General features: G+C 38.7%; 1 protein-coding gene across 1 annotated transcript in view; it reads right to left on the bottom strand.

Moving 5' to 3' along the window:
- col15a1b (collagen, type XV, alpha 1b) overlaps window positions 1–24,127 on the bottom strand; it is a 50,823-nt gene extending 26,696 nt beyond the window's left edge. Inside the window, 14 exon segments of the mRNA XM_059344353.1 lie at window positions 2,521–2,661; window positions 2,977–3,039; window positions 3,494–3,571; window positions 3,831–3,893; window positions 3,970–3,996; window positions 5,073–5,255; window positions 5,381–5,421; window positions 5,837–5,948; window positions 8,667–8,783; window positions 10,650–10,724; window positions 14,779–14,931; window positions 15,760–15,969; window positions 17,434–17,621; window positions 23,551–24,127. Of these exon segments, the coding sequence (XP_059200336.1) occupies window positions 2,521–2,661; window positions 2,977–3,039; window positions 3,494–3,571; window positions 3,831–3,893; window positions 3,970–3,996; window positions 5,073–5,255; window positions 5,381–5,421; window positions 5,837–5,948; window positions 8,667–8,783; window positions 10,650–10,724; window positions 14,779–14,931; window positions 15,760–15,969; window positions 17,434–17,621; window positions 23,551–23,914 (1,815 nt within the window). The 5' untranslated portion in view covers window positions 23,915–24,127.
- Between the last annotated feature and the right edge of the window lie 1,723 nt (window positions 24,128–25,850).

The raw sequence follows: 25,850 nt of genomic DNA on the forward strand, positions 1-25,850 counted from the left end.
GTGTTGGTGGATATGTTTCAAACAAATCTGTATATTAGGCCATCGCAAATTCGCCCCCTAGTGGCCATAGCAGTCATTTTCTTATATATTCACAAAAAATATTTAAATTATTTCTTAAAATATTTAAAAAATGTAAACTAAATATACAAACGTAAATTAAAAAATGTAAATACACATATTAAATTAACAAAAATCCAGTTAGACACTCTTTCAGTTATTTTTCCTGCCCCACCACAATCGGGCTAGCCATCGAGCTAGCTAGCAAATTAGCTAGCTAGCATTTGCTTCCTGGGACAAGCAGTGCAGTGGACTGTCCATCAAGGTATGTCTAAATATTTTATTTCACCTGTTATAATTATGAATAAAATATGCTATGAACATCATAAAGGCTAAAGAGAAAAACAATCATCATGGGCCTTGGCGGAAAAGTAAATTAGCAAGATAGCAAAAATAGGTACTTAAGCTAGCTAGTTAGCTTGGAACATGTATCCGTGGCTGTTGGTTGTAAAAGCTTAATAAGACACTGTTAAATTATGTCCTGTGGAATGTGGACATCCCTCTCTGCACACACACACACACACACACACACACACACACACACACGCACACACACACTCCTCTCCTCCACTCTCCTTTGCCCATGTGGTTCTTTGTTTCTTTTTTTAAATGTATTTTTAACTCCATCACAGTTAGTCAGGCGGCTTAGGACCAGATTTGAGAAGAAAGGGGACACGCCGAACAAAAGCACCAAAATTTTTCCACATGCCCTCTATCACCATAGGTTTCAACTTTTGGTAGGAGCCACTTCATCAAGATTGCTGATCGGAGATGGCAGCCATATAAAGTCTATGAGAACCAATATATCTTCCAAGCCACTTAGAAGGTCAATCTTGGTGTCAAAATATACATTTTCTGGGTCAAAGAATCATTTAAAGCTATTGAGAATATCACTGGATGACTCACTGTAAATAATTTGTTGATCAAGATCTGACATGAGATGAAAGTGTACCCTTGATTTTTTTGAGCAGTGTACATGGCAGCTAATCCACACTCTCCCGTGAACATTGATTCCAAACAGTTTCAACTCAGGATTCCCTGCTGCAGCACTTGAAGCGAGTTGCCCAGTCTGAGTGAAAATGAACATATCTGTTTGATCAAATAATCATCTAGTGATATTCTCAATAGCTTTAAATGATTCCTGGACCCAGAAAATGTATATTTTGACACCAAGATTGACCTTCTAAGTGGCTTGGAAGATATAGCATTTCTCATAGACTTTATATGGCTGCCATCACCGCAATCTTGATTAAGTGGCTCCTACTAAAAATTGAAACCTATAATGATAGAGAGTATGTGGAAAAAATGTGGTGCTCTTGTCCGGCGTGTCCCCTTTATTTGGCTAAGCCGCCTGACTAAGTCACACACCTCAGTACAAGGATTTTGCCAGAAAGAGTAACCTGCTACAAGTAACCCTAGTAGAATTTTTTAAATGTATGATTTTTTTCTCTGTCTAAATGTGTTTTGTTTTTATTGTTGCAGGTCATACAATATTGAAAATTATTTTTTCTTTTTAAGGAGCAACAGAAGAATACAAGCCAAAGAGGAGGCCGTAGCCTGTGAATGGGAATATCAAGACCTAATAAAATGTTATACAAAGTTAATGTTCTTTTCTATTAGACTGTAATAAAGCTTTTGTCACTTTAACATGTCTCTAAATTATATTTGTGGTGCTGAAAACATGAAACAGCAGCTATAGGGTAGGCAAAGCATTCCTCGCCAGTAACCACCGGCGGCCATTTTTAAAAATGGCCGCTTTTAAATGGCCATTTTTAAAAATGGCCGCCACAGCCATCAGAATTTTTTTTTGCGATGGCCCAATATCCAGATTCATTAAACATGTATTCAGCAATGAGTGTACCAAATTTGATGCTTTTATCACAAAATGAACGATTGTTCAGCTAATCCGCCCCACTACACAGGGGATGCACATTTTTGGGGGTTGCTACCCACACGTTTAGGCCCGTTGCTCATTCCATGAATGCACGATCCTTACAAGCTGTACCTCGTTGTAAAGGTGACTAATCAGGCTTTCCAACAATATACAATTCATCATCAGTTGGTATTATTAAAAGGGCAGTTTTTATTCATAATTGATTTATTCATATAACAAATGCCTGCCACGGCCACTAGGGGGCGCTTTTGAGGTGGCCCAATATCCAGATTTGTTCGAAACATATTCACCAACACATCTACCAAATTTCATGCTTTTATCACAAAGTGAACGATTGTTGTAAAATATTGAGCTAATCCGCCCCACTAAGTAGGAAAGCCACTCACTGTATTTTTTACGGTGAAGTTCTGGCGACCACAGCTGACGGTATTTTACCGTAAATTAAACAGATTTTTTGTTTTTTACAGTGCAGGATTTCTGCAGATTCCCAAGAGCATGAAAGTTTTTGTGACGAAATCAACTCAAAGTTTCATCTGCAACTCATCAAGTCTTTCATCTGCAAAACTTACTGGTGTTCCAGGAGGTCCGTCTCTGCCAGGGGCCCCTGGGGGCCCAGCGTACCCTGGAGTGAGGCCTCCAGCTGTATCAGTTGATAGCAGGGGTCCAGGGGGACCAGGAGGTCCTGGAGGCCCCGGTGGACCAGGATGACCCTGGTGGAAAGACATATTTATAAAATACAAATTCATGTATCATAAAATACAAATACAAAATTTAAACAACAAAAAATAAAGTCAAAGACAAAATTCAAAACTTGCAATCAAATGATTTGATAATTAAAGCGGACTGTGGAGAGTTTGTGGTGGTGAAGCGAGCGGTAATTTGGTAATTACACAAATAATTTGATTGCAAGTTTTGAATTTTGTCTTTGTTTGTTTGAAAAAGTGTTGTTTGAACATTTTGGCACCAATCTAACTCCACACATTTCCACTGTGCAAATAAAACTGTAAGTCTAAAGTGTCTCTTACCCTGATGAGCTCAGTGTCGCTGTCCAGGTCTTCAAACCCAGAACCCAGAGCATCTGCTCCGTACTGGGACAGAAACACACAAACTGAGACCTTTGACATGCTACACACATCTGTTGCAGACCCTCATCTACAATTTATACTTGCTGATTTCATCACAAAGGAATTAGCATCTTATGAGTAAAGTCTCTGCGCCTCAGAATGGCTTTGAAGATACTTTTACTGGTTTATAAATCTCTTCATGGTCTTAGTCCAGCCTGTTTATCTGGTTTACTTTATCCTGTGAACCCTGGGGGACCCTCAGGTCTCCTGGAGGACCCTCAGGTCTCCTGGAGGACCCCCAGGTCTTCTGGAGGACCCTCAGGTCTTCTGAACCTGAAGACCTGAAGACCTGAGGCCCTCAGAGACGCTTCAGAACTTTAAGAGCAAACTGAAGACTTTTCTTTTTAATTTGGCTTTTACTTACTTTTAAATATTTTTCTGCTCATGTCAAAGTGAAACCGAGGACCGGGATACTCACGGGTACGCTGCGTGATCTGGGGGGACCAGGAGGCCCCGGGAGGCCAGGAGGACCTGGTTCACCAACTCCTGCATCTCCCTGTTGAAAAGGAGGGTAAGACGGAGAGGATAGGAGGAACAAATGTGTCTTTTTTTAGTAACGAAAATGTTTTTTCAATTCTAGTTTTCATTATTTTGTTAGTTTTCATTAACTATAATAACCTTGCAAAGAGCGCCACCTAGTGGGCTCAGAAAATAAAGAAAATGGTTCATGAAGCTTCGTTGTCACTACTAATTTAACTTGTGTGTGTTTTTCAACGACTTGTGGAATTATAAATGTGTTACACTGCGACATTCACCTTCTCTCCTTTCGCTCCAACTTCTCCACCCAAACCCTGAAATCCCTGAGATCCTTTCTGACCCTGGACACAAGAACACAGATTAGTTATTCCATGTGATATAAAGCAAAGATGACAGAAGAAGAGATCAATGACTTACTGGATCTCCTTTATCCCCCTTGCTCCCCTGTGAAGAGAGACAAACACTGTTATTCACATTATTCAATCTAATCAACTCAGAGGTTTATAAAGATGCACATTAAGACTGTTTCCACTACAGTCCAACACCCAGAATGAGGTGGTCTCACTCACTGAACCGCTCCTAATCTGAATACGAGCCGTCCTAGCGGTCTTTAGTCAGGACTTCTTTAGTCCCTGTAGTAGAGCAGGGTCTTTATTCTCCCCTGTAAACAGCCTGGTTGCTGATTGGATAGAACGCTAAGCAGGATGTGACGTAGTACTGGACGCCACAACAACACGCAACATTTGTAAAAGCTGGTGAAGCAGTGTTGCCAACTTAGCGACTTTGTTGCTGGATTTAGTGACTTTTCAGACCCCCTTAGAGACTATTTTTTTTAAGCGACTGGCGACAAATCCAGTGTTCTTGGAGACTTTTTCTGGTGTTACTGGAGACTTTTTCTGGTGTTACTGGAGACTTTTTTCTGGTGTTATTGGAGACTTTTTCTGGTGTTTTGGAGATTTTTTCTGGTGTTATTGGAGACTTTTTCTGGTGTTATTGGAGACTTTTTTCTAGTGTTATTGGAGACTTTTTCTGGTGTTATTGGAGACTTTTTTTCTAGTGTTATTGGAGACTTTTTCTGGTGTTATTGGAGACTTTTTCTGGTGTTATGGGACACTGTCTGGTGTTATTGGAGACTTTTTTCTGGTGTTATTGGAGACTTTTTCTGGTGTTATTGGAGACTTTTTTCTGTGTTATTGGAGACTTTTTCTGATGTTATTGGAGACTTTATCTGGTGTTATTGGAGACTTTTTCTGGTGTTATTGGAGACTTTTTTTCTGGTGTTATTGGACACTTTTTTCTGGTGTTATTGGAGACTTTTTCTGGTGTCATTGGAGACTTTTTCTGGTGTTATTGGAGACTTTTTTCTGGTGTTATTGGAGACTTTTTCTGGTGTTATTGGAGACTTTTTTCTGGTGTTATTGGAGACTTTTCTGGTGTTAGTGGAGACTTTTTCTGGTGTTAGTGGAGACTTTTTCTGGTGTTATTGGAGACTTTTTCTGGTCTTTTTTTGGTACACACACCTTCTGTCCGTCTCTCCCTGGCGGCCCTGTGGATCCAGGGGCTCCTGGTGGTCCTTGTGTCCCTCTTGGTCCAGGCTGAGCTTGCCCAGGTAGAGGGGTGGGGCCTGGGCGACCAGGTGGGCCAGGTGAGCCTCTGGGTCCAGGATCTCCACGCTCTCCTTTCAACCCGTGCTTTACGTTACTCTAGAAATTCAAATAAAACTCTGTTAATGAACGCTGTTAGGCAGACATTTAAAAAACATGCCATAATGTTTGAACAACACTGACAACAAAATAAGAACAAAGACAAATTTCACATGTGAACTTACATCTCGTGACCTCTCCCCTGGCTCCTCTGTCCGCTGTGGCCCTGTATGACATCATCAACAGGTTAACCAATCACATTCTTATGAGGTAACAGCACCTAGTTGATGTTGTTTCTGTCACACCGCAGTGAAGTCGTGGTTTTATTTTTCTGTCCTTTAGTCCAACATAAAATGTGATTTTGAATCCTTTTTTTAACTTTTAAAACATTATCATGTTCAATAAAGAATTTTAAATGTTGCAAATGTCTACAAAGGTTGCAAATAAAACAAGAAAAATAGCTCAAGAAAGGCTAATTCAGTGTGCTTTAAACCCTTTAAAAGAGAGCGCTATCTAGTGGGCTCAGAAAATATAGAAAATGGTTCATGAAGCTTCATTCACCTATAACGACAGATGTAGACATAGTTGGATTTAGTGCTAAAAACAGACAGAGAGAAAGTGAAGAGTACATTGAGGTTGACCTCTGATCAGCATCTCCTCGCTGGTCTCTGTTGGTCTCTGGTGACCCGAGTACTCCAGCTCCGCCTCCGGAGCCTCGGTGGGCGGAGCTCTGACGGGAACGCTGTCCACGTCCTGAGGAACATGAAGAAGACGAGTCGGTCAGTACGTCACCCAAATATCAACGGCTGAGTTTATCTAAAACACACTGTAAAAAATGTCTGTAGATTTTAGGGTGAAAAACTGCTAAACCATGACAGTAAAAGACGTAAAATGATAAATGAGTTAATTCAGTTTCAGTAACAATTGAACACTGTAAATGTTTATATCAGACAAAACAGGATTTTTTTATAGTTTTTTTTTTGGGGGGGGGAACATTACTCCACTGTAAAATACTCCGCCGTGTTTGCATCAAAAATATACTTTAATATATATACAAGCAATCACTGTAATTTTTACATTTATTATTTGTAAAACTACTTTTCCTCACTGTTAAATGTACTAAACACCATATCTCTAACAGAAATATACTGTAATATTTAATGGTAAAATCTTTAATTTATGCAGCATTTATAAAGTATTTTCTTGTCAATTATATGCCAGAACAGCGTTTCTTTTGATGGAAAAAACGTGTTATTTATACGGTAAAATATGAAATAAAATGTCAATCTTAAACATGAAATCAACAGTGCTAATATCATTTTACTGTAATATTAGAACAAGTTGCACCGTATTTATTATGGGAAAGTTCTGGTAACCAGCTGCTGGTTTTTACCATAAAAACAACAGTTTTTTTTTTTTTTTTTACAGTGCAGGGATGGGCAACAGGAGGCCCGGGGGCCACATACGGCCCGCACCCTCACCTGAAGTGGCCCTCAGTACAACTACATGCATTTGAGCATGAAATCTTAAAAGTGCAGTGTAAAAATGCACAAAATTACTTCTTATAATTAATGTTGGTCTGCTGTTCTTGCCCTGAAAACAAAAGAAATCACAGTAAGTGGTTATTTTTATTTTCTTCAAACCTTTTGTATTCCTATTTATACTGTTAAACATGCATTAGAGCATGAAATATGTTAAGTTACTGCACTGTAAACATATTTAACCCTCTTTAGTCCATCTATTTATTGAAAATACATGTTTTATTTACAGTAATAACTTTATTTATATATGATATGTAGACAAGCTGAGAAAGCCAGTTGAAAGTGCCATTTATGTTTCTAGACCATTTTTAAAATGTGAATTTTCTTTCTACAATGAAAACTATCACTATTTTTTACATGCAAATAGACTGTTTTATAGTTTTATTATTTATTATTTTTTCTGCTGTTTTTGTGTGTATAAATAGCAATAAAAATATACAGACAGAAATTAATGCAGAGGAAGTTGACACATTTGAACCAAAATCTTCTGGACTTCAGAGGTTTAAAACTGCAGTTTGATCATATCTGGTTATCTGTGCTCTATGTGCCCCCTCCAGCCTGATCTAACATGATCTGAAGAAAATCAAATAATAATATGATGTCATGAGACTAGAAAGCCTCAACGATGACACGTTTTAATATGTGGTGACAGTTATTATTCATCTTCTAAAGGAGAGTTTCCTTTGAAGCTTCATGATGTTTATGGGATGTTTGGGGTCAGTCTGACTTCCTGCTGATGGAAGAATGAAAACACACTGATTAAACACTGAGAGGAGAGCTGTTCTGGTTCTGCTGATAAGAACACACTCACTCATTTTATACTAATGTCTGAGGAAGTATCAACTAATCTTCCATCTCTGAGTATTTCTCTACAGCAGTGGTTACGGGGGCGTTTATGACCAGAGTAAAGAATGTTAAGTAGAATAAAATGTTTAAAGTAGTGCTATAAACAAACTTAAGCATTTTACACTGCAAAAAAAAAAAAAAACAGTTGTTTTAACGGTAAAAAAAAAAACAGCAGCTGTGGTAACCAGAACTTTACTGTAATAAATGTATAGTTTTTAGTTTAAAGCCTGGATAGACCAGCATGGCCTCCTCTGGCCACCGCTGGTCTACGACCTCCCACTAACCACCGTAGAGGGCTATGAGAGAAAGGTCAGTGGCTACCAGGTGGTTAGGCCTACCACCAAGCCTCAGCAGCATAGACTCCTATGGGAACAAGAACAAGCTGCCATTTCCCTTCAGTAGTCTGACGGAGGACTTCAAGAGGAGGTGGAGGGTTAGGGTTAGGTTAACCCTATGGCGGCCATTTTCAAGATGGCCACCAGTGACAACTGTTTATAGATAGATAATATATAATAGATTTCACATTAACAATGAATAATATGTAATATTAGCATCAAATTTGGTACCGTTATGGCCAAATACACACAAAAACTACAGATATGGACCCTCATAAATGATCAATATGGCGGCCATTTTCCAAATTGGCTGCCAGTGACAACTGCTTTTAGATCAATTTTCGTATTTTTTGGAAAAATTGCCATCATATTGAAAAGTCTTGAACTACATGTTCCCCATTTCTCTGGCTATAATTCTACCAAATGTCATGTTTCTATCACCTATTATCTATTGTTAATGTGAAATTTAATCTCAAAACAGGCGGTCACTGGCGGCCATTTTTCAAGATGGCTGCCAGTGACCGCCTGTATGATGTTGAAACACCTGATGAGCCCAGGTTACACCACTGGTGATGTGTCCAGGTTGCACCAGGAGGTGTATAATAAACCATACGGTGCAACTGTTTTTAATATTACGGTAAAATGATATTAGCACTGTTGATTTCACGTTTAAGATTGCCATTCGTTCCGTATTTCAAACCTACAGGATGTTGTTTTCTCTCATATGGAGATCCTGTGAATCCTGTGACAGATTTAGTTTTTCCTACCTGAGCGGCGCCGTGTTTCCTCCCGGGTCGGTTCTTCATCATCTCCTCCTCCGTCTCTCTGTCGTCCAGACCGTCGTCTCCACTCGTGTATCCAGAAGCCTTTAATAAAGATATGTTAATAAACATCAGAAAATATGTTAATAAACATCAGACAATATGTTAATAAACACCAGACAATATGTTAAAAAACACCAGACAATATGTTAATAAACACCAGACAATATGTTAATAAACATCAGACAATATGTTAATAAACACCAGACAATATGTTAATAAACACCAGAAAATATGTTAATAAACACCAGACGATGTGTTAATAAACATCAGACAATATGTTAATAAACATCAGACGATGTGTTAATAAACATCAGAAAATATGTTAATAAACATCAGATGATTGTTAATAAACATCAGATGATGTGTTAATAAACATCAGATGATATGTTAATAAACATCAGATGATTGTTAATAAACATCAGATGATGTGTTAATAAACATCAGATGATGTGTTAATAAACATCAGATGATATGTTAATAAACATCAGACAATATGTTAATAAACATCAGATGATTGTTAATAAACATCAGATGATGTGTTAATAAACATCAGATGATGTGTTAATAAACATCAGATGATATGTTAATAAACATCAGATGATTGTTAATAAACATCAGATGATGTGTTAATAAACACCAGACAATATGTTAATAAACACCAGACAATATGTTAATAAACATCAGGAAATATGTTAATAAACATCAGATGATTGTTAATAAACATCAGATGATGTGTTAATAAACATCAGATGATTGTTAATAAACATCAGATGATGTGTTAATAAACATCAGATGATGTGTTAATAAACATCAGATGATATGTTAATAAACATCAGATGATTGTTAATAAACATCAGATGATGTGTTAATAAACATCAGATGATGTGTTAATAAACACCAGACAATATGTTAATAAACACCAGACAATATGTTAATAAACATCAGATGATGTGTTAATAAACATCAGGAAATATGTTAATAAACATCAGACAATATGTTAATAAACATCAGACAATATGTTAATAAACATCAGATGATGTGTTAATAAACATCAGAAAATATGTTAATAAACATCAGATGATATGTTAATAAACATCAGACAATATGTTAATAAACATCAGATGATGTGTTAATAAACATCAGACGATGTGTCAATAAACATCAGAAAATATGTTAATAAACATCAGACAATATGTTAATAAACATCAGACAATATGTTAATAAACATCAGATGATGTGTTAATAAACATCAGAAAATATGTTAATAAACACCAGACAATATGTTAATAAACATCAGACGATATGTTAATAAACATCAGATGATGTGTTAATAAACACCAGACAATATGTTAATAAACATCAGACAATATGTTAATAAACATCAGACAATATGTTAATAAACACCAGACAATATGTTAATAAACATCAGACAATATGTTAATAAACATCAGATGATGTGTTAATAAACACCAGACAATATGTTAATAAACATCAGACAATATGTTAATAAACATCAGACAATATGTTAATAAACACCAGACAATATGTTAATAAACATCAGACAATATGTTAATAAACACCAGACAATATGTTAATAAACACCAGAAATGATGTTGCAGTGTCATACATTCTGCTGATTATATATATGTGTTACAAACCAGAAACTAATGAAGTAAGTCATAAATGGCTGATGGGTTAAGATTATTTATAATATTCCTATGACCCTTACAGAGGCATCATCCAGGAGGGGACCAAGTTATTAAAAGTTTCTCACCACTAGGGGGCGCTGCTGACTCATTTGTACAGAATTAAACTGGAAAAAAATCCTATTTGTGTCCGAAATAATGGTTGTGGCCTATGTTATTTATGTATGTATATATATGTGTTGTGTATGTGTGTGTTTCTCACATAAGGATCATCATCTTCACACTGTTCCTCTGCTGCTCTGGGATCATCTCTGATCACCAGCTGCTGGATGGAGCCCTGAAACATTCAACACAAACAGGCTGATTAAAAAGACACACACACACACACACCTACACACACACCCAGAGTGACCCAGATATCTCAGATGGATATGACTGCTGCTGTATTCTGTTGTCATGCTTCAGAAAGTCAGGCGACGCTGAACAAAGCAGGATGAAGTGGGAATGGCTGCGTCCAATCGCCATGGCAACAAGGAACCAGCAGCTCGTGTTTATCTTTTGTGAGTCCGCTAACAACCTCAGTGTGACGAGAGTTGTGGTGTTTTATCTCCGTGTAACAGAGAGATGTTGTTACACTAGATTATGAACTCGGAAAACTTTTATTTTGAAGGCCTAAACCGAGAAAGTTGGATTTTGCAGTTGTAAGGGGTAACTTCCTATTTTTATATTTCGGTTCGGTTTGTGATGCTAATTTGTGTCGAAATTGACTATTCAGACCCTCTAGAGACTCTTTGTCTCTATATTTAGACTATTCAGACCCTCTAGAGACTCTTTGTCTCTATATTTAGACTATTCAGACCCTCTAGAGACTCTTTGTCTCTATATTTAGACTATTCAGACCCTCTAGAGACTCTTTGTCTCTATATTTAGACTATTCAGACCCTCTAGAGACTCTTTGTCTCTATATTTAGACTATTCAGACCCTCTAGAGACTCTTTGTCTCTACATTTAGACTATTCAGACCCTCTAGAGACTCTTTGTCTCTACATTTAGACTATTCAGACCCTCTAGAGACTCTTTGTCTCTACATTTAGACTATTCAGACCCTCTAGAGACTCTTTGTCTCTACATTTAGACTATTCAGACCCTCTAGAGACTCTTTGTCTCTATATTTAGACTATTCAGACCCTCTAGAGACTCTTTGTCTCTATATTTAGACTATTCAGACCCTCTGGAGACTCTTTGTCTCTATATTTAGACTATTCAGACCCTCTGGAGACTCTTTGTCTCAATATTTAGACTATTCAGACCCTCTAGAGACTCTTTGTCTCTACATTTAGACTATTCAGACCCTCTAGAGACTCTTTGTCTCTATATTTAGACTATTCAGACCCTCTAGAGACTCTTTGTCTCTATATTTAGACTATTCAGACCCTGTAGAGACTCTTTGTCTCTATATTTAGACTATTCAGACCCTCTAGAGACTCTTTGTCTCTATATTTAGACTATTCAGTCCCTCTAGAGACTCTTTGTCTCTATATTTAGACTATTCAGACCCTCTAGAGACTCTTTGTCTCTATATTTAGACTATTCAGACCCTCTAGAGACTCTTTGTCTCTACATTTAGACTATTCAGACCCTCTAGAGACTCTTTGTCTCTACATTTAGACTATTCAGACCCTCTAGAGCAGGGGTGTCAAACTCTGGCCCGCGGGCCAAATTTGGCCCCCAGTGTAATTTTATTTGGCCCGCGAGGCAATACCAAATGATTATATTATTATTGTAAATTAATGACATTGATGTGTTTTTTATTTTAAATTTGATTTTGCATGTCTACACTATTTAGTTATATATTGTATGTTTATAAGTGTTGCTGGTTCCATATTTAATGTTAAAGCAAAACATGTATATTAAAAGGTTTATTTGTTCAATGGTGGCCCGCGATTTTATTCAAGTTTTAAATTTTGGCCCATTGTGTATTTGAGTCTGACACCCCTGCTCTAGAGATTCTCTGTCTCTACATTTAGACTATTCAGACCCTCTAGAGACTCTTTGTCTCTATATTTAGACTATTCAGACCCTCTAGAGACTCTTTGTCTCTATATTTAGACTATTCAGACCCTCTAGAGACTCTTTGTCTCTATATTTAGACTATTCAGACCCTCTAGAGACTCTTTGTCTCTACATTTAGACTATTCACATCCTCTAGAGACTCTTTGTCTCTATATTTAGACTATTCAGACCCTCTAGAGACTCTTTGTCTCTATATTTAGACTATTCAGACCCTCTAGAGACTCTTTGTCTCTATATTTAGACTATTCAGACCCTCTAGAGACTCTTTGTCTCGATATTTTTAGACTATTCAGACCCTCTAGAGACTCTTTGTCTCTATATTTAGACTATTCAGACCCTCTGGAGACTCTTTGTCTCTATATTTAGACTATTCAGACCCTCTGGAGACTCTTTGTCTCTATATTTAGACTATTCAGACCCTCTAGAGACTCTTTGTCTCTATATTTAGACTATTCAGACCCTCTATAGACTCTTTGTCTCTACATTTAGACTATTCAGACCCTCTAGAGACTCTTTGTCTCTACATTTAGACTATTCAGACCCTCTAGAGACTCTTTGTCTCTATATTTAGACTATTCAGACCCTCTAGAGACTCTTTGTCTCTATATTTAGACTATTCAGACCCTCTAGAGACTCTTTGTCTCTACATTTAGACTATTCAGACCCTCTAGAGCAGGGGTGTCAAACTCTGGCCCGCGGGCCAAATTTGGCCCCCAGTGTAATTTTATTTGGCCCGCGAGGCAATACCAAATGATTATATTATTATTGTAAATTAATGACATTGATGTGTTTTTTATTTTAAATTTGATTTTGCATGTCTACACTATTTAGTTATATATTGTATGTTTATAAGTGTTGCTGGTTCCATATTTAATGTTAAAGCAAAACATGTATATTAAAAGGTTTATTTGTTCAATGGTGGCCCGCGATTTTATTCAAGTTTTAAATTTTGGCCCATTGTGTATTTGAGTCTGACACCCCTGCTCTAGAGATTCTCTGTCTCTACATTTAGACTATTCAGACCCTCTAGAGACTCTTTGTCTCTATATTTAGACTATTCAGACCCTCCAGAGACTCTTTGTCTCTATATTTAGACTATTCAGACCCTCTAGAGACTCTTTGTCTCTATATTTAGACTATTCAGACCCTCTAGAGACTCTTTGTCTCTATATTTAGACTATTCAGACCCTCTAGAGACTCTTTGTCTCTATATTTAGACTATTCAGACCCTCTAGAGACTCTTTGTCTCTATATTTAGACTATTCAGACCCTCTGGAGACTCTTTGTCTCTATATTTAGACTATTCAGACCCTCTGGAGACTCTTTGTCTCTATATTTAGACTATTCAGAGCCTCTGGAGACTCTTTGTCTCTATATTTAGACTATTCAGAGCCTCTGGAGACTCTTTGTCTCTATATTTAGACTATTCAGACCCTCTAGAGACTCTTTGTCTCTATATTTAGACTATTCAGACCCTCTAGAGACTCTTTGTCTCTATATTTAGACTATTCAGACCCTCTAGAGACTCTTTGTCTCTATATTTAGACTATTCAGACCCTCTGGAGACTCTTTGTCTCTATATTTAGACTATTCAGACCCTCTGGAGACTCTTTGTCTCTATATTTAGACTATTCAGACCCTCTGGAGACTCTTTGTCTCTATATTTAGACTATTCAGAGCCTCTGGAGACTCTTTGTCTCTATATTTAGACTATTCAGAGCCTCTGGAGACTCTTTGTCTCTACATTTAGACTATTCAGACCCTCTAGAGACTCTTTGTCTCTACATTTAGACTATTCAGACCCTCTAGAGACTCTTTGTCTCTACATTTAGACTATTCAGACCCTCTAGAGACTCTTTGTCTCTATATTTAGACTATTCAGACCCTCTAGAGACTCTTTTTCAAATAAGTGACTAGCGACAAATCGACTTTTCTGATGTTATTGGAGACTTTTGGAGACTCGTTCCTACTCTTAAGGAGTATCGCCGTCCCAAAGCACTCACAAGCGGCCAGAGCAGAATGGCCAGACAAAGACCTAATTTATTGATATGATTTCAATACCAATCAGGTTTACTTTGAACAAACAAGCAAACTGTCCGAGCATTTAGTCAAATCATAAATTATTTCATTAGGCTCAAAACTGTAAATCTTCCAGAGGAGACACACACACACACACACACACACACACACACACAGACACACACACACACACACACACACACACACACACACATGTCCAGTGACATTGACCCAGGCATCTGATCTCTTTGCCCTTTTCTCCACCACCACGTCTACGTTTGGAGGATTTCTTCACTTACAACAAACTTGTCGAGCCCCGTGCTTCCTGCATTCGCTACGAAAATTCCTGAATTGTGGGAGAAGTTGAGTCTTTCTGGCCTCCGGTGAAAAGTCGTCCTCTCTGCTTCTCCACAGTCCATGTAGAGACGCACCTCGTCCTGCTCCACCACCACCTGACACACAACCAGCCATAATAATACATATAATACTATAATAGATGGATGGATGGATGGATGGATGGATGGATGGATGGATGGATGGATGGATGGATGGATGGATGGATGGATGGATGGATAGATAGACAGATAGATAGATAGATAGATAGATAGATAGATAGATAGATAGATAGATAGATAGATAGATAGATAGATAGATAGATAGATAGATAGATAGATAGATAGATAGATAGATAAAGTGACCCGACTAAGTTTTTATATTCTTTATCTTTGCAATAAATAAATTTCATCATTCAGTATTGCAGGTTTTCCTCAAATAACTTGTTTTTGATCATCATACATCCTCATTTATTGTTTTCATTTCTTACTTTTTGAATAAAAACCCTTTTTTTAATCATTACGCTTATAATGCACAAGGTCATTTTAGACCCATGTGTGTAAATGTAATAACACAAAAACTATTTTTCTTCATAAAGTATGAAAGGAAAAATGGGTATAATGATGTGTTGTAATAATAAAAAAAAGATATTCAAACACACAGCAGCATTAATAACATGAAGGGAATGAATGAGGGTCATTTAGACCATGTTGAGCATTAGAAGGTGTTTATATGTTGAGCATCAAAGGGTTAAAAGACATTTTTATTTAACTTCTGCGTAAAATGTCAGTCTATGTAACAGGTATATTTTATGTGCACTCAATTAAATACTATTTCTATTCAACTGTAAATATAATTAAAGAAAATGCAAAGAATACAAATACATTGAATGTAAATTGTCCTGTTTTGTGTCTAAGGTTTGTATCAGCTGATATAGAGCTGCTCACCGTGAAGCGCGTCCACTGGTCGGTCATGTCCGGGACGCTGAAGGACGCCGCCTTGTGGCTGTGGGACGCGTCCTCTTTGTCCGTGTAGTACAGTAAGATGCTCTGCAGGCCGCCACGCACCGGGGTCAGGGCCAGACCCAGCTCCACCACCTTCTGACGGGCATCTGTGATGGCAAACAGCATGCCTCCTTTCTGAGTGGCTGGACGCACCTGCAGACAAGTCAGAGGGCAAAGACACACTCACTGCTAGTGAAGTGACAACGAAGCTTCATGGACCATTTTCTTTATTTTCTGAGCCCACTAGATGGTGCTCTTTGTTCAACAAAGGGCTGAAAACACACTCAAGGGACACGTAGCCGTCGCTAACTGTGCACAACGTCAGCAGCTGATCATAAACAAACCAGCATGGCTAATTATGCACAGCGTCTCTGCTGATCATAAACATTGTGATTGTGATTTAACCAGCATCACTAACTGTGCACAGAGTGTCTGGTGCTTGTTGTAAACAAACAGAGATCGCTAAGCTAACACCTCCTGCAGCAGCAGCACATACACACTGTACTGCTACAGAGCTAACTGTTAGCCTGTTAGCACATACACACTGTACTGCTACAGAGCTAACTGTTAGCCTGTTAGCACACACACACTGTACTGCTACAGAGCTAACTGTTAGCCTGTTAGCACATACACACTGTACTGCTACAGAGCTAACTGTTAGCCTGTTAGCACACACACACTGTACTGCTACAGAGCTAACTGTTAGCCTGTTAGCACATACACACTGTACTGCTACAGAGCTAACTGTTAGCCTGTTAGCACATACACACTGTACTGCTACAGAGCTAACTGTTAGCCTGTTAGCACACACACACTGTACTGCTACAGAGCTAACTGTTAGCCTGTTAGCACATACACACTGTACTGCTGCAGAGCTAACTGTTAGCCTGTTAGCACATACACACTGTACTGCTACAGAGCTAACTGTTAGCCTGTTAGCACATACACACTGTACTGCTACAGAGCTAACTGTTAGCCTGTTAGCACATACACACTGTACTGCTACAGAGCTAACTGTTAGCCTGTTAGCACATACACACTGTACTGCTGCAGAGCTAACTGTTAGCCTGTTAGCACATACACACTGTACTGCTGCAGAGCTAACTGTTAGCCTGTTAGCACATACACACTGTACTGCTACAGAGCTAACTGTTAGCCTGTTAGCCTCAGACTGCACTATGAAAGGGCAGAAAGTCACTTTGCCTTCACAGGATCACTATGAATGCGAAGGTGAAGAGCTGCTCAGATCCTTCAGTAATATACTTCGATCAAGTTAATTTTGTCTACTCTGAATATCATTCTTGGGTTCTTCGTCAGAGGGGGGGTTTGTGGGACCACACTATGAAAGCGGCTGATGGTTATTGTGAATACTCGCTACTTCGCCGGCTTGTTGTGGCGTCCAGTACTACGTCACATCCTGCTTAGTGTTCTATCCAATCAGCAACCAGGCTGTTTACAGGGGAGAATAAAGACCCTTCTCTACTACAGGGACTAAAGAAGTCCAGACTAAAGACCGCTAGGACGGCTCATATTCAGATTCTTATTTTCTATTCTTATTCTCGCTCCAGACGCCCAATCTGAGCAGTATTAAACGTTTGAAGAGTTGAGTCGTCTCACCGTGACGATGATGGCGAAGTCCTGGTAGAAGGAGCCCGGTACGAAGGTTTTGGTGAGCCGGCCGATGTTGGCTTCGGGCCAGAAGTGGTAGGCTGGAAATCCCTCGTAGCCGGCGGCGAAGGTGACGGCAGGAGGGAGGGGCACGCCGATTAACTCCGTCAGGTCCAGATGACCTCCGGAGCCTCGCTCTGACGGAGACAAGAGGAAGATGTGAGAGTGGGAACAAAGACGGAGTAATGGTCGAACATTTAGAAGCGTGGCGTTAACCTTTTAGAGTCTTTGGGCTTGTTTGTCCGCTTTTAAATCCATATTTATTCTGCTTGTATATACAACTTAAAAATATTTACAATGCTGTGTTGGTATATATATATTTTTTAGCACAACCTCAACTATATGACCTGATAATTATTGTTTTCATTTTTAATTTCTGGATCAACATTTTGAAGACACAACAAACGAAAAAAATTACAAAAAAACACAAAACACATTAAAAACACACAAAAAAAACTTTTTTCTTGTACAATGGACTGAAATTGAGTAAAACTAATCTGATCCCCAACCAAGAATTGGAATAATTTGGAAAAAAATGAATAATATCCATTTGCATATGATTTGAAATAATATACAGGAGAAGTGGACTAAGCCATGATGAGATCGATCGGTTTGTGGATTCTTGTTTGGAAGCCTTGAGTTTAGCATTTGGCTGTCACCATTTGTCATTATTTGGAGCCAGAGGTGAGCATATTTAGGGTTATTTATTTTATTTAACCTTTATTTAACCAGGAAATATCCCGTTGAGATGAAGAAGCTCTGTTTCTTCCAGGGAGCCACGAGGCAGCAAACACTAAATACATATTCACATCAGACTCAGACCTTAAATACAACATTATGAAAACAAGTGCATATTGTGGAATTGGCCTCAATAACTCAGTTTGGATTTAAAAGTGCTCAAACAAATGAAGTCAGTTAGTTTCCATCTTTCTGGAGAATATTCCAGCAGAAGGTTCAGAGGAAACAAACGAAGGGACAGAAAGCAACAAGTGAACCAAGAGAAGAAGATCCAGCGTTTCTCACAGTCATTAAGGTGCAGACGTACGAAGCAGCAGTCCCAATATTACCTTATTAATGAAAGTATAGCAATGACCTTTGACCCTTGGAGTGGCCACAGCAGGCCATCCTACCCCAGATTATAACTCACTATCTAACAGGCAGTAAGGGTCCTGGGACCTGACGGACCACCTCACCTATCAGAGTCAGCTTCCAGCATTTGAGGTAAATTAGAGCAGCTGTTCTCAACCTTGGGGGCCCGACACCAATTGGGGTCGCGAGATGATTTCTGGGGGTCGCCAAATCATTTAGGAAGTCAGCTCTGTCTCCACTGTGTTAAAGTGTTCATGTGTTTTAGTCTTTTTGGTCACTTAATGTCTTTTTTTGGTATTTTGTTTCTTTTTTTTGGTCATTTTGTTTCTTTTTTTTGTCATTTTGTGTCTTTTTTGGGTCATTTTGTGCTTCATTATTTGTCCAAAATTTGTTGTATCAACTGAGTTTGTATGATCTGAACTGTGCGCGTGAAATTCTGTTCAGTGAGCGGGGGTCGCGGACAACATGCATGTTAAATTGGGGGTCCCGACTCCAAAAAGGTTGAGAACTACTGCATTAGAGGAATATTGATGGTCAGTTGAACATGATGGTCAGTGGTTAGGGTCCTCTGCTGCTGTTGGTCCACTGGGTTTCTGAAGTCCACAGTCAACACAGCAGCCATCTACCAGTGATCAGCTTCACATCCCTGCTGCACTCAGCTGGTTTTCCTGACTAAAACATCCATCTATCAGTGAATCTCCCTCTGAACTGACAGAGACTGACCTGTTCTCTGTCTGTACCTGTGAGCTGCTGCTGCTTCCTCCAGCTTTAGAGTAAAGAAGAGAGACCATAATCATCTTGACATGTCTTTAATTTGACTTGATTTGATCCAGACTCTGCCCACGCCTCGCTGCTCTGCTCGCATCCACATAATCCTCCCAAACACACACACACACACACACACACACACACACACACAGCGACTGGTAATTAGAGTATTCAGAGTGTGTGTGAAGAGACGCTTCACATCCCCTGATCCCCCGACTCAGACCGAGTCTGTCCCCCGCCGGGACGGACTCACCTCAGCATTCCTGCAGGATCAGATACCTTTACCTCCCTCAGGCACACACACACACACACACACACACACACACACACACACACAGATACATGCATTTACATACATCTCACACACATGACAACCACGTGAACACACACTAACCCACCCCCGGACCAGACAGGCCAACATTTGGGGGTCTCTAATTCATCAGCCTGACCAACTGGAAACAAACCTGATTAGAGGCTTTAAAGACTGTGTGTATGTGTGTGTGTGTGTGTGTGTGTATGTGTGTGTGTGTGTGTGTGTGTGTGTCACACCACTAAACTCTGCACATTAAGTGTTTATTGTTGCAAACAGGTGGGCAGTCAGAGAACACCTCCAGTCCAGATGTGGAGCATTAAAACCTGTACTGACTGAAGGAACAGAGTCCTGCTGTCCAGCTTTATCTGTTCATTCCTCCACCAGGAGCCACATTTACAAATAATGGCTGCACTGCAAAAAGACACCTCTCAAAAAGAAGAAAAAAAGTTTAAAAAATGTAGATCATTAAGGACCAAAACACTTAAAACAAGTGAAACAGTGGAGCATACAAGATGCTGACTAAGAACGATCTGATCAGACAGAGAATAAGCAGATATCCCCTTGATCTGAGATATTTAATCTGACTAGATTTAGTTGTTGCAGTGTGATATTCCTGCTGTAATCTGGTGTGAGAATGACTTGGCAGCAGCAGAGACCTGCAGCTGATTACCAGTCATGAACTGGACGGCAGCCAGTTCAGATACTGAAGGAGCATGTTCACATTGTTGCTGCTGTAAAGAGTTCTCAGGGTCCAACAGGCCGTAAAACACAACAAACAGGTGCCAGCAGAGTTCACCAGAAGGTTTGTCAGCTCAGAAAGTTAGCTGGACAACTTTTTGTGGATACTCGGTTAATATATTGTCATTTTTTACTTCTGTCATTTCTTCTTCATTTACTTGTCAAATTGATAATTTTGTTATTGCTTACCACTCCAAGAATATTATGTACACGACTTGTAGTGTTGGAAGAATTATTCAGATCCTTTACTGCAGTAAAAGTACTAATACACACTGTGAAATGACTCCACTACATTCAAAAAAACTACAAAAGTATCAGTATCAAAATGTACTTAAAGTATCGAAAGTAAAAGCACTCGTTATGCAGAATGGACCCACTCAGACTGTTTTATATATTCTAAATATATCAGATTATTATTATTGATGCTATTGATAATATTAATTAGATTTAGAAGTGTTAGATCATTTATCTTGTTTCAAGAGTTAATTTCTTATTTTAAGTGTTCAACATGCTTATTTCTAGATTTAATAATCTTAATTTAATAAATATTGTCAAGGTAAATTATCTGTCCATGCAGCAAGATCATTTCCCTCAGATTTACTGTTTTATCTGGTTTATCACCTTTTTATCAATGTGCCAGTCATCTGATCTCTTACTCATTTTGCGTCACATTTTCCCACACTGACTCCCTCTGGAGCTAATCCTGGTCATGTTGGACACATAAATGCCTGATCAGCTTGTGGAGACTTATAAAAGCAATATGAACAACCCCATATATAACCTTTTAAACCCACCTCCACCCTGCTGTGCCACCACAGAAGCTTCCCGTTGCTCGGCTTTAACATAGAGCACATCAGGGAATAATTGAGTCACATATATACCATATATATATATATATATATATATATATATACCAACAAGCTACAGAAACAACCAGGGCTTCATGAACTACACTGCAAGGTTATTATAGTTAACAAAAACAACCAAACATAACATAATATAATAACAAAATAACCAAAACTAGAATTAAAATAAAAAAAATAAGAAAACGATAACTAACTGAAACTTTATTTTGTGGTTACAAAACGAACTATAACTAACTAAAATTATAGTGAAAATGTCCTTCGTTTTCGTCTTTGTCAACTTTTTTCATCCATAATCCAGAGTTTCTATTAGAACATGCAACACATGGTAAATATGATGACCGTGCCATGTTGGTATCAGTTTTTTCAGAGTTACCTCTCCTGATAATTAATGTATAACTTTGACTTACTTGATCAAAATGTTGAACCCAAAAGAAACAAAGGAAAACATAAAATCTGATGGGGGCAGAGAGAGAATGAATGACCAGTACAGTATCTGTCGGTGAGGGCAGACAGTCCGAACGGGAGGGAGAACTTGATGAAGTAGTGGTCAGAGACATGAAGTGGAGTTAAGGAGAGATTGGTAGTAGAGCAACTCCTGGTGAAGATGAGATCAAGGAGGTTTCCAGCTTTGTGAGTAGGAGGTGAGGGAGTGAGCAGAAGAGCGAAGGAGGTTATAGCGTGGAATTCAAAGAATCATGGAGAAAACTGTGAAAAAAAAAAAAAGAAAGATGGTACCAAGAACAAAAAAGAGTACCAAGAACAAAAAAGAAAGATGGTACCAAGAACAAAAAAGAAAGATGGTACCAAGAACAAAAAAGAAAGATGGTACCAAGAACAAAAAAGAAAGATGGTACCAAGAACAAAAAAGAAAGATGGTACCAAGAACAAAAAAAGAAAGATGGTACCAAGAACAAAAAAGAAAGATGGTACCAAGAACAAAAAAGAAAGATGGTACCAAGAACAAAAAAGAAAGATGGTACCAAGAACAAAAAAAGAAAGATGGTACCAAGAACAAAAAAGAAAGATGGTACCAAGAACAAAAAAGAAAGATGGTACCAAGAGGGGGAAAAAAGATGGTACCAAGAGGAAAAAAGAAAGATGGTACCAAGAACAAAAAAGAAAGATGGTACCAAGAACAAAAAAAGAAAGATGGCACCAAGAACAAAAAAGAAAGATGGTACCAAGAACAAAACAGAAAGATGGTACCTAGAGGAAAAAAAGAAAGATGGCACCAAGAACAAAACAGAAAGATGGTACCAAGAACAAAAAAAGAAAGATGGTACCAAGAACAAAAAAAGAAAGATGGCACCAAGAACAAAAAAGAAAGATGGTACCAAGAACAAAAAAGAAAGATGGTACCAAGAGGAAAAGAAAGATGGTACCAAGAACAAAAAAGAAAGATGGTACCAAGAGGAAAAGAAAGATGGTACCAAGAACAAAAAAGAAAGATGGTACCAAGAGCAAAAAAGAAAGATGGTACCAAGAACAAAACAGAAAGATGGCAAAAGAACAAAAAAGAAAGATGGTGCCAAGAACAAAAAAGAAAGATGGTACCAAGAGGGGGAAAAAAGATGGTACCAAGAGGAAAAAAGAAAGATGGTACCAAGAACAAAAAAGAAAGATGGTACCAAGAGGAAAACAGAAAGATGGCACCAAGAACAAAAAAGAAAGATGGTACCAAGAACAAAACAGAAAGATGGTACCAAGAACAAAAAAGAAAGATGGTACCAAGAACAAAAAAGAAAGATGGTACCAAGAGCAAAAAAGAAAGATGGTACCAAGAGTAAAAAAGAAAGATGGTACCAAGAGCAAAAAAGAAAGATGGTACCAAGAGCAAAAAAGAAAGATGGTACCAAGAGTAAAAAAGAAAGATGGTACCAAGAGTAAAAAAGAAAGATGGTACCAAGAGGAAAGCCACCAGCAGCCCCAGAGGCTGGTTTGATTTTTTTTACAGCTTAGATAGAGCTTTAAAGGAGAAGACTACTCACACAGAAACTTCCAAACACACAAGACAATAACAGCTCAATCTACCCTAAATAGGTAGGTAAAAAAAAAAGGTAAGCCAAATAAAATTCTAAGATAAACCCAACTAAAATGAATTACAACAACACCAGAGCAAACAGAAAGTAAATTAAAGTATTAACTTTACCAGAGACAAGAAGCCAAGATAGATCCTTAAAGATTTAAAATGCACATTTCTGCTCTTTAAAGCCTTACAAGCCCAAAAGATTTGGAATTACTCTGGAAATCTCAGATCTCTGGATGCTTATGAAGCATCCCTGTAACACTCACCACTCTTCCAGTATTTCAGGGGTTTAAACTGGGCCCTGACTTTGCTGCCTCCTCCTTTGCTCTCCTGTGGAGGAGACGTCCCTGGTTCTGCCGTGCTGTAGCCCAGGATCGACACCTCCTGGCTGGGTGTCGGGACCAGCAGGGACCCCTCTATCTGGGTGCTGCCCTCCGGGGCTTTGTTCCCCGTCAGCCACTCTGTTGGCCCCGGGGCCTCGGAGGGGCTCAGGGAGGTGATAGTTGGAGCCGTGTTGGAGGGAGAAGTCGTGGTTTTAGGTTTAGCAAAGAGCAAACTCCACCACTGGGCTCGTACAGGTGAGGAGGAGAGGAAGAAGAGAGCGACGAAGGAGAGGCGAAGGGCTCCCATCCTCTCTCTGAGTCTCTCATGAATGGACAAACACGCCGATGTATCTGTCACCTGCAGCTACAGAAACACTGGACACGTGCTAACAGGCAGACCCAAACCCTAGACTAAACCCTAGCCCTGCTCCTGCAGAGGCTGGAGAGTAAAGCTCAGTAATCCTGGAGGTCCAGCGGAGCAAGAAACAAGCTTTTTTTCTTCTTACTGTCCTCTCAGTTCCTCTCTTCTCCTCTCTGGTTATGTCCTCCTCTTGTCCGTCCTCCGTCCTCTCTCTCTGTTTCTGTCTCTGTCTCTAACTCTCTCTCTCTGGCTTCAGTTGTAACCTCCTGACATCTCTCTAATTACTGACTCCCCCTCCTCTGGCACTGCAACACACCACACTCGGTTTTCTCTCCCCCTTTTCTCTCAGACAGGCAGATTAGAGAGTTAGTTAGTTCACTCCTCCTCCTCCTCCTCCTCCTCCTCCTCCTCCTCCTCCTCCTTTTCCTCCTGTGTGTTCTGTTGGTCATACATCTAGTCGACCCCTCACCCCACATACAACTTTAGACACACAGATTTAGGATCAGGTGCATCTTTCACAATGCTGGTCATTAAAAACCCTGTGGAGTCTCTAAAAGCTCCAAATAATCAGACTTGTTGCCTCCATCAGACTAGAAAACAAAGCAGCGTGGAGCCCTACTGTACATTTACCTCTGAAGTTCTGGCTGTAAACTCCATGAGGCCAGTTTCAGTTTGATGATGATATACCAAGTAAAACTGGAGACAAGCTCAAATAGATTTAGTATCAAATGATAGAACTGGATGGAACCCTCTTATACGGTAGATTTGACACCTTTGGTCACATTTGACACATTTAAAATTCTTTATTGAGCATGATAGTGTTTTTTGAAGTCACATTTTATGTCGGACTAAAGGACTAAAAAAAGACACAAAATGACTAAAAAAAGACACAAAATGACCCAAATTGTTCCTCTAAACACACCAGAGCCAAATCAAACAGAGTCCCACTAGAATAAAACCAGAGTTGATGACAGGATCACACACAATCACAAGATCACATTTATGTTGGTTTTTCTTTGTTTCTTTTTGGTTCTAAATGTTGATCCAGTAAGTCAGAATAAAAAATCAATTATTATTATTATCAGGTCATATAGGTGAAAAAAATATACCAACATGGTATTTAAACATGTTTTAAGTGGTGAATACAGGCAGGATGGAAGGAGTCAGAAATGGACTAAATAACCCAAAAAGACTCGAGAGAGTTCAGTGTTTACCAACTAATAGAGCCAGAATGTCCAGAGGAAAGAACCTTAATGATAAATTTCAAAAGAACCAACGTATTGATATCTAAAAGTCATGGACCTCTAATAATGTTATGACTGTTGCTGAGATTATCAAATGAATTAAAAAAACACTATACAGGCACGAGCAGGAAGATTTCTTTATAAGGACGTGGGGGCAAAGCTTTCCTTCGCCATGTCTTTTTTTTAGCTACATCACACATTCAGGATAATGTGGGAAAGAAATAAAGTCAATAAAAAGTCAGAATTAGAATTACTCTGCCAACCAGTCAAGTTGTCTGTTTAGATTCACACATGAACCAAAAAGACACAAATTATGACGTAAACGAACAGACAGTGAGATTGTGATCACATCTGACATTTGTTTGGAGTTGGTGACATTAATGATGAAACTTTTCTGATTGAATAGATCTTCTGTGTTGTGCTGCTGGGTTGAACATGTGTGAATCATGCAATTTTTTTTAGAATTAGCAGCAACATCCATATTCAAATCATTTCTTTTCTCTTCCTTTTGTCATCATTTTGTGTTTTTTGTCATCATTTTTTAGTTTACATCGTTGTCTGTTTAGATTCACATATAGCAAGAGAAAAGAAAATGATTTGTCTGTCCATCAAAGGGTTAAAAGCACACTGAATTAGCC

Source organism: Centropristis striata, chromosome 11 (genome assembly GCF_030273125.1).
Source record: "Centropristis striata isolate RG_2023a ecotype Rhode Island chromosome 11, C.striata_1.0, whole genome shotgun sequence".
Lineage (NCBI taxonomy): Eukaryota > Metazoa > Chordata > Actinopteri > Perciformes > Serranidae > Centropristis > Centropristis striata.